General features: G+C 44.9%; 1 protein-coding gene across 7 annotated transcripts in view; it reads right to left on the bottom strand.

The window, feature by feature from the left end:
• Positions 1 to 12,997, bottom strand: part of ATP6V0A4 (ATPase H+ transporting V0 subunit a4) — a 98,173-nt gene that overhangs the window by 8,829 nt on the left and 76,347 nt on the right. For all 7 annotated transcript variants that reach the window (XM_086395353.1, XM_086395352.1, XM_086395354.1 and 4 more), the window contains 3 exons: positions 10,767 to 10,885; positions 8,078 to 8,294; positions 5,747 to 5,848 (listed from right to left, as the gene is read on the bottom strand). In XM_086395353.1, coding sequence (XP_086251479.1) covers positions 5,747 to 5,848; positions 8,078 to 8,294; positions 10,767 to 10,885 — 438 coding nt within the window. The remainder of the gene's footprint in view (positions 1 to 5,746; positions 5,849 to 8,077; positions 8,295 to 10,766; positions 10,886 to 12,997) is intronic.

Genomic DNA, 12,997 nt, shown 5'->3' with positions numbered 1-12,997 from the left:
CTCACATCCATACATGACCACGGGAAAAAGCATAGCCTTGACTAGACGAACCTTTGTTGGCAAAGTAATGTCTCTGCTTTTGAATATGCTATCTAGGTTGGTCATAACTTTCCTTCCAAGGAGTAAGCATCTTTTAATTTCATGGCTGCAGTCACCATCTGCAGTGATTTTGGAGCCCCAAAAAATAAAGTCTGACACTGTTTCCCCATCTATTTCCCATGAAGTGATGGGACCGGATGCCATGATCTTCGTTTTCTGAATGTTGAGCTTTAAGCCAACTTTTTCACTCTCCACTTTCACTTTCATCAAGAGGCTTTTTAGTTCCTCTTCACTTTCTGCCATAAGGGTGGTGTCATCTGCATATCTGAGGTTATTGATATTTCTCCCTGCAATCTTGATTCCAGCTTGTGCTTCTTCCAGTCCAGCGTTTCTCATGATGTACTCTGCATATAAGTTAAATAAGCCAGGAGACAATATACAGCCTTGACATACTCCTTTTCCTATTTGGAACCAGTCTGTTGTTCCATGTCCAGTTCTAACTGTTGCTTCCTGACCTGCAAACAAATTTCTCAAGAGGCAGATCAGGTGGTCTGGTATTCCCATCTCTTTCAGCATTTTCAACAGTTTATTGTGATCCACACAGTCAAAGGCTTTGGCATACTCAATAAAGCAGAAATAGATGTTTTTCTGGAACTCTCTTGCTTTTTCCATGATCCAGCAGATGTTGGCAATTTGATCTCTGTTTCCTCTGCCTTTTCTAAAACCAGCTTGAACATCTGGAAGTTCACGGTTCACATATTGCTGAAGCCTGGCTTGGAGAATTTTGAGCATTACTTTACTAGCATGTGAGATGAGTGCAATTGTGCTGTAGTTTGAGCATTCTTTGGCATTGCCTTCTTTGGGATTGGAATGAAAACTGACATTTTCCAGTCCTGTGGCCACTGCTGAGTTGTCCAAATTTGCTTGCATATTGAGTGCAGCACTTTCACAGCATCACCTTTCAGGATTTGCTATAGCTCAACTGGAATTCCATGACCTCCACTAGCTTTGTTAGTAGTGATGCTTTCTAAGGCCCACTTGACTTCACATTCCAGGATGTCTGGCTCTAGGTCAGTGATCACACCATTGTGATTATCTGGGTCATGAAGATCTTTTTTGGAAAGCCAGGTGCAAATTCAGCATCCCACACCAGGACAGGGGCGCACAGGAGAGTTGGCCCTGCACTGGCAGGTCACCCTTCCCCTCTCACCTCTGATTTCATCTCACAGCACAGGGACCGTGGCCTTGTGGCTCATGTGTGGGCACTCCCACCCAAGATCTCTACGTCCCACCCACACTCCCCCACAAAGTGCTGCCCCTTGACCACACCAGGGTCAGCGGTACCCAGTGGTCTGGTTGGCCCTTTGTATGACCCAGAAGTGGGCTTGAGTCCCTCTGGACAGGAATTCCAGGGTGCCGGGTATCAAGAGGGGGCTCTGGGTCAGCCTCTTCCCTTGGCCTGTGGTTCCTTGCCCCAACGTGAGGAAAGGGACTCAAGTTAACATTACTTTGTCTTCTTGAAATCCTATTTTCTCTCCCTGTCAACTTAAAGAAGAAAATATTAAAGAAGACATGGAAGACAGTTTTTCCCTTTCCATCCCCTAAATGCTAGACTTCTCTGGACATATCCTGAAACTGGTTCAAGTAAGCATAAACAATTGTGTAGAATGTGATCCGGGGGACTTGGAAAATCTCACTCTTTTCCTATTCAAAATATACTTTTCTACCCCCCTAATAATCTTCTCACAATGTCTGAGCTGGATGCTGTCTGAAATAAAATAGTAATCAACTGGAAATTAGCTACTTGCAACTTTCTAAAAACACATAAAATGCATGCAAAAAGACAGACATAGGTTGTATAGAGCAGCACTATCTATAATTACTAACACTGGAAAAAAGCCAGATAACTATCAATACTTTGATGCTTTCAAATTGTGGTGCTGGAGGAGACTCTTGAGAGTCCCTTGAACAGCAAGGAGATCAAACCAGTCAATCCTAAAGGAAATCAACCCTGAATATTCATTGGTAGGACTGATGTTAAAGCAGAAGCTCCAATACTTTGGCCACCTGATGCGAAGAGCCGACTCATTGGAAAAGACCCTGATGCTGGGAAAGATTGAAGGCAGGAGGAGAAGAGGGTGACAGAGGATGAGATGGTTGGATGGCATCACCGACTCAATGGACATGAGTTTGAGCAAGCTCAGGGAGACAGTGAAGGACAGGGAAGCCTAGCAGGCTTCAGCCCACAGGGTGGCAAAGAGTCGACATGACTGAGCAACTGAAAACCAACTATCAATACATGAATAGATAACTAAATTGTGGTACATCCATGCAAGGGAATACTATATGCCAATCATATACATACAATCTCTCAAATATAATATCAAAGGAAGGAAGCCAGATCCAAAAGAAGGCACAGTGCAGGATTCCATTTACATAAAGTTCAAAAACAGGGAAAACTAACGTACAGTGTTAGAAATCAGGGTAATGGTCAACCTTGGGCCAAGAGTGACAGGAAGCAGGCACAAAGGGACTCCGGAGCCTGATGATGTTCTGAGTCTCCACCTGAGTGCTGGTCACCCTAGTGTGTTCATGTTGTGATAAGTCACTAACATGCGCCCTTATCAGTTGCGTACTTGTATGTGTGTAGTCAGTCAGTTCAGTCGCTCAGTCGTGTCCGAGTCTTTGCAACCCCATGGACTGCAGCACATCAGGCCTCCCTGTCTATCACCAACTCCCAGAGTTTATACAAACTCATGTCCATTGAGTCAGTGATGCCATCCAACCATCTCATCCTGTCACCCTCTTCTCCTCCTGCCTTCAATCTTTCCCAGCATCAGGGTCTCTTCAAATGAGTCAGTTCTTCACATCAGGTGGCCAAAGTATTGGAGTTTCAGCTTCAGCATCACTCCCTCCAATGAATATTCAGGACTGATTTCCTTTAGGATGGACTGGTTGGATCTCCTTGCAGTCCAAGGGACTCTCAAGAGTCCCTACACCACAGTTCAAAAGCATCAATTCTTCAGCGCTCAACTTTCTTCATAGTCCAACTCACATCCATACATGACTACTGGAAAAACCACAGCTTTGACTAGATGGACATTTGTTGGCAAAGTAATGTCTCTGCTTTTTAATATGCTGTCTAGGTTGGTCATAACTTTTCTTCCAAGGAACAAACGTCTTTTAATTTCATGGCTGCAGTCACCATCTGCAGTGATTTTGGAGCCCAAAAAAATAAAATAAAGTCTGTTACTGTTTTCACTGTTTCACCATCTATTTGCCATGAAGTGATGGGACCAGATGCCATGATCTCAATTTTCTGAATGTTGAGTTTTAAGCCAACTTTTTCACTCTCCTCTTTCACTTTCAAGAGGCTCTTTAGTTCTTCTTCGCTTTCTGCCATAGTTTCTTCTTCACTTTCTGCGGGGACTCAGCGTTATAGTATTACAGAGGAGCCTGAGGAAATGGGACCTCTGTTCACATCCCCTGAGGCCCATCAGAACAAATCTGTTTACAATCTCTTATGTATTGGGCCTCCTTAAGGTTTCATAGAGGGAACTGGGAAGAGGCCAAATAATTCCACTATGGAATCATCTCATGAATGGAGGTGGGAGGAAATGTTTCAAACATGAGAAAGGACCATCTAATCAGCCTAAGGAATCAACCAACAGCCCTACACTCCAAGGGCCAAGGAGACAAACCTCCAAGCAGTCTTTGGGAGCTCCTGTTCTCCTGAGCCAGTCTAGAAGGTACCCTCCAACATGGCAGACCACAGAAACACCTATACTTTCTTCCCCATTGTACATATCCTCCATGGGGAGAAGGGAGAAATCCATCACTTTGAGTTCCACCACTATTTAAATAGTTTTGCTGAGCAAAGAGTAAGACAAGCTATGGTTTGAGAGTCCTGGGACTCCAGACAGCCAGCAGGAACCCAGCCCTCAGATAACGGGCAGGTGGAGCTTCTCAGGAAAAAAAACTGCATCTGTGTCTGCAGAAAAGGTATCTGTCACCTTCCTTTCAAACACCCATCACCTTATTTGGACAATGGTCCACCTCAGCTATCCTTCACCATCTTGGTCTCTCACCAGTTAACCAAACAATAAACAAGTATTCTTTGCTTTGCCTTCCTATGTGTTTATATCCCACAAAAATTGTATTTCAGACAGGCTTTAGATCTAGTCAAGGCTGGCAGGAAAGAGTGGAAGGTGCAGGTGATTCAGAAAGACGGCGCCACCTAGGGAAGAACCTCCCGAACTTCAGCCTCATCCAATTGATCCCTGACTCAAACATCAGCCAGGTCAGAGTTTAGGGAAAAAAAGGTTTATCTAAATATATTCACAACCACTTAAAATACACGTGATCTCAGAAGAGCCTATTTAATCTTTTGCACTAAAAGAGGGAAGCAGAGACTGATCATTTCAAACAGCACCTGTGTGTCATTTCTAGACTCAAAAGCTCCCTGGACAGTTGATCTTCCTTATTCCTACTTGATTTAGGCAAACAGTAAATTCTTTATCAACCCCTGAGTAAACCTGAGGCTTGGGAGAAATTTAGACAAAACGAAGAAGTGGGCTGAAACTGGTGTTTGAAAACAGAGTGAAAAATCACAAATAAACAAGAATGGACTTATTTGAATTTGTTTACTCCTCTAGTTTCCTCACACGATCTGTAACACGATAGAGTGCAAGCGTGCTAAGTCGATTCAGTTGTGTCCGAATTTTGCGACAGTATCAACTGCAGCCCACCAGGCTCCTCTGTCCATGGGATTCTCCAGGCAAAAATACTGGAGGAGGTTGCCATGCCCTCCTCCATGGGATCTTCCCAACCCAGAGATCGAATCCCTGTCACATTTTGTTTCCTGCATTGACAGCTGGATTCTTTACCACTAGCACCACCTGTGAAGCCGAACTAACATAGTAAAAGCCCACAGCTTTGCGAAAAGCAGTGTTCAGCACACACTAAACCTGTACTATAAGACTTAGTTTTAACTCAAAAAAAACCACGATCAGACACCTAGAGATCATCAACCAACCCTAGACTCAGTACACACACCCCAAGCACAGTTCGCAACACATAAGCCTTAAATGTGACCATTAGGCTGGACCATAAGGAAGGCAGAGTGCCTAAGAATTGATGCTTTCAAACTATGGTACTGGAGAAGACTCTTGAGAGTTCCAGGGACAGCAAGGAGATCAAACCAGACAATCCTAAGGGAAATCAACCCTGAATATTCATTAGAAGGACTGATGCTGAAACTCTCAATACTTTAGCCATGTGATGCGAAGAGCCAACTCATTGGAAAAGACCCTGATGCTGGGAAAGACTGAAGGCAGAAAGAGAAGAGGCTGGCAGAGGATGAGATGCTTGGATGGCATCACCAACTCAATGAACATGAGTGTGAGCAAACTCTGGGAGACAGTGAGGGACAGGGAAGCCTGACATGCTGTAGTCCACGGGATCACAAAGTCAGACAGTACTTAGTGACTGAACAATGATTATGCTGGAAACAAGATGACCCCAAAGAAAAGCTGAGCTCTATAGAAGGAACCATACCTGGAGCGGGCCATTTCCTCACCTCACCACTCACCTCAGCAGGCTCTTCAGGCCCTGGTAAACCCAGCATTCTCTCTAAACCCCTGACTTATATTTCCAGAGAACCCATAATCGTAACCACAGTGAGGGAACTGAAGTGGATGGTGCTTACCTGGGATTTCCGATGGTTGGCTCTAAGGATAAACGGCTTAATCAGAAGCATCCACGGCACAGAGATCAAAGCCATGATAACAAAGAAACTCTGGACTTTTTGCTGTAAGACCAAAATGGGACGGTCTTAGCGTTTCAAGGTGACTGCACAGCATACTTTATATGACACAAATGATCAATATGGATCAACTACACATGATCAATACACATGATCAACCGCATTTCATTTGGAGAGATCAGAAGCATTTCAATAAATCCATTCGCCTTCCCATCGTGGGCTATTCCCACTGCAGAGTGAGACCTGTCAGTCCGGTGGTGTGGGGTGTCCACTCATGGCAGGCACAGGGGACTTCCTCTCTTTATTACTTCCTTTCCATGAAGCCCCTGATTGTGCACCCACACCGTATGGAGCCAGTCACTGGACAGGAGTGTTCACGAGCCACATCATAAGGGCACTTTATTTGTCTCATGTCTCCTTGACTCTATTCTGTGGGGACAGTTAGCACTGGTCCTGGAAAAAGATCAGGCCTGGCACTTTACCAGTCACTCTAGAGTGACCAAAAGTCCTTGTATCACTTTAAGTCACAGACATTGTCTCCATCAGTAATCCTGGTTTTGTTTTTTTTTTTAATATTTATTTACTTGACTGAATATTACTTTATTTAATTGCGGTATGGGGGATCTAGTTCCCTCATCAGCGATCAAACCTAGGCCTTGCATTAGGAGCATGGCATCTTAGCCACTAGACCACAAGCAAAGTCCCTCTATAAGTAATCTTATATTTCCAGTATTACTGAGCCCTGTTGCTCTCACATCCAAAAAAAAATACTCACGATGGCCACCTGACTTGCACAGTCTCATTGTGGGTGAGTTATCTAATGGGTTCAGGGACATTGGGCTGAACTCTTTCCCTGTGTGTGTGTGTGTGTGTGTGTGTGCCACAATTCACTTCATTTTGGAACGAGGCATCCATGGTCTTTGTGCCTCGTTGAAACCCAGGAGTCATCCCAGTTTATTATCCTCTTAGATATTTCCTTTCACATCCTCAACCCCACCTCTTCTTCTTACCCTCCTGAGTCACCAGCTTTGAGGAGGGACCCATGGCTCCTAAAGGACCAGGATGCCGGGGAAGGCTGTCTCAGAGCCACTGTGTTCAGAGTAAAAGGGAAAATGTTTCTTGAGCCTTCACATTTCTCTCTCTGCCCATGCTCCCAGTGAGACGATTTATCATCATCCCAACTGTAGTAAGATTTACCCCAATAACAGTGATTTACCCCCACTAACAGTGATAACATCTTACTTGCTCCATCTCCGACCCTCCTCCACCCTTAATTACTCATAAGGAGAACAGGAGGTGGGGTGGGAACCACATGCACGGCACTCACCAGTCCCAGGTCCCTGCCCTTGAAGCTACCTCACTGCCTTTTGCCTGATTTTATATCATGCTTTTCCCCTTCACAATGTCTAAAGCAACCAGACATGTCTCCTGAGCTGTTGCTCTTCTCTGATACTGAAACACAGCACAAAGCAGCCAGGGCGGTGTTGGGAGCATGTGTGCCCAGTCACTCAGTCCCGTCCAACTCTTTGCCACCTCATGGACTATAGCCCACCAGGCTCCTCTGTCCTTGGGATTCTCCAGGCAAGAATACTAGAGTGGGTTGCCATTTCTTCCTCCAGGGGATCTTCCCAACCCAGGGATCAAACGCATGTCTCCTGCACTGGCAGGAGGATTTTGTATCACTGAACTACCTGGGAAACCCACCAAATATTTATTTATTTGACTGTGGCATGTGGGATCCAGCTCCCTGACCAGGGATTGAACCCGGGCCCTCCTGCACCAGGAGTACAAAGACCCATCCTTTGGACCACCAGGGAAATCCCATGGACAGAGAAGGTTGGCATGCTATGGTCCATGGGGTCTCAAAGAATTGAACATGACTTAGCAACTAAACAACAACAACTAGAGTTTGCTTTTATAATAAAAGATTACTCCATTTTAAGATACAATTTACAGCACTTACAGTTTCAAGCCAATCAATTTGAAGGCTTATTTTTCTCTTTCTTCACAGACAACGTACAAGCCAATTTTCAACCCCACGGCTATAACACCTCAGGTGCATTACCCAAACAAAAACCACTGGAGCTGCCTCAAAGCACTGCCCCCAGCATGCGGAGAAGTTATTCAATCAGGGCCTTCTGAAATCTGAAGAACCGAACACATCGGCTGCTAAGATGGCTCAGTCTTACAGACAATTACTCTCTGCAAAACCCAAGAGCAGGAGAGATTTGACATAATCGAAATGCATAAAAGAAAAAGAAAGCCCAGAAGTACCTGATGTTGGTACAGAGGTACATTCGAAGAGTCCTTGTAGTTAAATAGGAACATGTTAATGAAGTGGATAAGGATGCTTGGGGCTCGCCGGGACACAGAGACGTCGAAGGAGCACCATTTGAAGATGATCATGAAGACCAGGTATCCAAAAAGACTCAGGATAAAAATCATCTCAGGGATGAACTGCAGAATGATGTTCAGAGTGTTTCTGAAGAACCTGGGGGTGGAAAACACACACACAAGAGAGAACACTGAAGGAATGCCAGTCACTCACCACTCTCTCCAAAGAGCCAAGTGTTCTTTTTTTTTGTTTTATGAATCCTGCATCCTCTCTCCAGGTAAGTAGTAATCATGCATGGATGGAAAAATGAGAAAGAAAGGTGCTTTTGCACAAACAGTTCAGAGAGAGCCAGGGTCCAGAAGGTAAAGTCATGAGGCAAAGGACAGGCCCACACAGACAGCTGGCGACCCAGCCACAGCTTCCCGTGCAGACCCAATTCATACTACACAGCCAAGGGCATAGGATACAGACACAGGGCTTGACAGCTATTCTCAAAAGGATGCTCTGAAACAGTTGCTGGCCAACAACAGCCCACGAGCCAAACTGAGCCCATTACCTAGTTTGTGCAGCCTGGTTTTTACATTTTTTAATGGTTTGGGGAAAATCAAAAGAATATTTTATGACCCAAGAAAAGTATAGGAAATCCAAATTTCAGTTTTAATTTGACTGGAATAGTCACACTCATTTGTTTACGCATTGCCTGTGGCAGTGTTCGTTCACGCTACAGCACTGGAACTGAGCAGCAGTGACAGAGACCACCTGCCTGCAAAGCCTAGAATAGTTACTACCTGGCCCTTTACACAGAAAGTTTGTCAACTCCTGCTCTAAGACACAGGGAGAGTCCCACAAGACTAAGCTGGGGGACCCCCAGGTAAAACGTCAGAAAGAGCCTGTTAAGTATAAGAACTATTGCAGGGAAAATGGAGATCCCGTGATAAAGCAGGATTGAGAGAGATTGTTAAGGCTGGCCTGACACGCGATGCTAACCACAGTCCACCCAGAAAGTCCTTTCTGGTTTTATCCTCGTTTTACCTCTTGGGTAACTCTCACAGCACTTTCAGGCAGGCAGTAGTACCAAGGCGTTGTCATTCACTCACTCGCTAAATAGTTCTTATTTTTCAAGTAGAAGCATATGTCTATTGGTTTTCCAATAGACACGGGGCACCACAAGGCTGGTTCTGGCCAATGAAACGGGAACAGAGGTGGCATGTGTCCCTCTGGGTGGAAGCTTAAGAGTCAGTGTGTAACTGACTGCCCTCTCCTGCCGCAGCAACTGGCAACTTCTAGGTGGCAGCTGCCCATCAGCCCTGGTCCTAGTGTGAGGATAAGATGAGCAGCACCCCCATTGGCCCACCATGACATGTATCATGGCCTTGAGACACTGAGATTTGAGAGTTGTTTGTTACTACACAATAACTGACCCATTCTGACTCCTCTATTCCCACTCTGTGGAAGAAAACGATCACAGACACGTTCAGCAACACATCTATGATCACACAGCTACATGTGTGTCAAATCTCTGATTCTAAACCCTGCATCATTTCTGAAGTACGGTACTGAACTCCTAGAAGGTGGGTTTTGGTGGATGACAGACACGTTCAGCAACATACCTATGATCACCCAGCTACCTGTGCTGTGTGTGGGCTATGCTCAGTCGCTTCAGTCATGTCCAACTCTTTGCAGCCTAAGAATGTGGCCTGCCAGGCTCCTCTGTCCATGGGATTCTCCAGGCCAGAACACTGGAGTGGGTTGCCGTGCTGGGTGTCAAATCTCTGATTCTAAACTCTGCATCATTTCTGCAGTACGGTACTGACCTCCTGGCAGGTGGGTTTTGGTGATAACTACAAGCTTCCATGTCCACAAAGGGTCTCTAAATAGGCTGTTTTCAAGCATTTACAACTTTGGCACAAATATACAAGTGTAAGAAGCTTTGGTAGAGATAGAGCATAACAGGAAGGACAGATGGAGAAATTAACCACCAAAGAAGTGAAAGAGAGGCTGCTGCCAGTATGAAGAAATGAATACCAAGTGGAATTCAGAATCTGAGGGCACTCTGGCCCAAATGCAGTGGGGCTAAACCCAGACATAGCAGCAACTGAGGCCTGGCAGGTTGGGAGGAGACTGAGCACCGTAGCTGCAGCCCATGGGGTTGTGAAGAGTCAGATACAACCATGAGGCTAAACAGCAACAATAGCACTGTGGGCTTGCAGTCTCTTACTGAACTCTCAAATATTTCTGAGGTGAAAGGCACACTCAGCTCAGGAGAAACAGAGGTATCATTTCTGGCAAATCAGCTTGTCCAAGCTCAAGCCAAGAGACCCAGGATGGTAAAGAATCTGCCTGCAATGCAGGAGACCCAGGTTCGATCCCTAAGTCAGGAAGATCCCCTGGAGGAGGAAATGGCTTCCCCACTCCAGTATTCTTGTCTGGGAAATCCCATGGACAGAGAAGCCTAGCGGGCTACAGGCCATAAGGTCACAAAGAGCTGGACACGACTGAGCAACTAACACTCTCAGACACTTTAGGAAGGAAACTTACAGATGGACACAGGACTGAACTGGTGGCTCTGTCACCACTCACCACCGACGTGGTCAGACCAACAGGCAGAAAGTTCATCACAAAACCTACCTGTAATTGAAAAGGCTGAGAATAACACCAAAAACCATCTGGACAATTCCCAGGATAACTGACATCTTCATCTTATAGGAGTTCAAAAATGTTAGCTTGTTTGAAGCCAAGTTCCAAATCTGGAAGGAAAACAAGACAGGAAACACATGAGCCCAAATGGAGAAAGCAGCCCTGACATGCACACCCTACCATGCGCAAAACAGATAGCTGCTGAGAAGCTGCTATATCACACAGGAAGCCCAGCCTGGCTTCCCACTTCCATAGGGGTGTGATGGGGAATGGGAGGGAGGCAGTGTATGTATGATCACGGCTGATTTGCACTGTGGTATGGCAGAAACCAACACGGACTGTAAAGTAATCTTCCCCGAAAGTAAAGAAAGAAATACATGAGACCAGAGTCTAGAAGTTCTATCATCAAAGTCAGGCACCAGAGCCATGTCTACTCTGAGAAAGTCACTCGGGGAAGCACCTCCACTACCCTGATCAACCACTTTGGCATTGAAGCTGCACCAGGCTTGTCCTGCATCCTCTGCTTATCCCTTTGCTGGCTGGCCAATACCCACAGGATCACTCAACACGGTGAGGGCAGGGTTACCTGTACACTTTAGACCCAGCCTGGAAAAGCTAAAAACGTTCATGGGTAAGTACCAGGCACATACTAAGCCCTTTAAGTGTATTTATCTCATTTAATTCTAATAAAAACCTTATGAGATAGTTAAAAGTATTTCCATTTGACAGGTAAGTACAATTACAAAATCTCAGGGAGACTAAGTTATTTACACACTCAGGGAGAAATAATATAATAGCAAATGGGGCATTTATTCCATATGCACCAGATTCTTCTGGGTGTTTTACCTATAAAATCCATTTACTCTTCTGAGCAACTCTATAAAGACTACTATTACACCCAATTTACAGACGAGGAAACAGAGACACAGAGATAACGATTTGCTCAAAATCACATAGCAAGTAAACAGAAAAGCCAAGATTTAAACACAGGCTGTCTGATCCTAAATCACCGGCTTTTGGCAACCCACTCCAGTACTCTTGCCTGGAAAGTCCCATGGACAGAGGAGCCTGGTGGGCTGCAGTCCATGGGGTCGCCAAGAGTCGGACATGACTGAGTGACTTCACTTTCACTTTTCACTTTCATGCACTGGAGAAGGAAATGGCAACCCACTCCAGTGTTCTTGCCTGGAGAATCTCAGGGACGGGGGAGCCTGGTGGGCTGCCGTCTATGGGGTCGCACAGAGTAGGACATGACTGAAGCGACTTAGCAGCAGCAGCAGCAGTGTTCATTTATTATAAAATATTTACAAACACTTTTAGAAAGTCGCCTCAGCTCTGATGCTCAAATATTTTGCAATTTGATTCACAAATAGATGAATAACACAGTTAATAAATGCAGCTGTAGAAATTTACATTATGTAAAAATCAAACCCTTCATTAATATATATAAGTGCCATTAATAATATAAGCACAGAAATAATTCTATTAAAGAGATTATCTCTGGGGAATCAGATTGTAGGAACAGGAAAGGCAAGAAAGCCAACTCATTTTTTTAAACAATTTTTGCATTATATGGAGTTTTAATCATGTATATTGTTGTTGTTGTTCAGTCGCTAAGTCACATCCTACTCTTTGCAATCCAATGGACTGCAGCATAGCAGGCTTCCCTGTCCTTTACTATCTCCCAGAGTTTGCTCAAATTCATGTCCATTGTGTCGATGATGTATTATTATTTTATAGGAAAGAGACTAAAATATTTTAAAAATCTAAATGTTCCTAGGAAAAAATGTATTATTTTCAACATCCCACCTTGCCTTTCACCCTCACATTTTTCTAACTAGTAGGCTGATGACAAAATTGAATGCAGACTAGAGACTAGACCATTTCCCAGATAGCTAACTGGTACAGAATCTGCCTGCCAATGCAGGAGACACAAGAGATGTGGGTTCGATCCCTGGTTTGGAAAGATCCCCAGGAGGAAGAAATGGCAACCCACTCCAGTATTCCTGCCTGGAAAAGCCCATAGACAGAGAAGCCTGACAGGCTAGAGGCCATAGGGTCGCAGAGGAGCTGTACATGACTGAGCACACACGCAGAGACTGGATTACTCAGTTTTGAAAGGCTAAATACGCTATTCTCCCTTTGTCTGTGAGGAGCTAAACTGGGCAGATAGGATTTGCTGATGCATCAGATGGGGGCTGTGAAGGGAACAGACAAGACGG

This window comes from Bos grunniens, chromosome 4 (assembly GCF_055505025.1).
Source record: "Bos grunniens cultivar Pamir isolate PY7600 chromosome 4, Bosgru_T2T1.0, whole genome shotgun sequence".
NCBI lineage: Eukaryota > Metazoa > Chordata > Mammalia > Artiodactyla > Bovidae > Bos > Bos grunniens.
The sequence above is the reverse complement of the archived record's forward strand: the minus strand, read 5'-3'. Positions and strand labels throughout refer to the sequence as shown.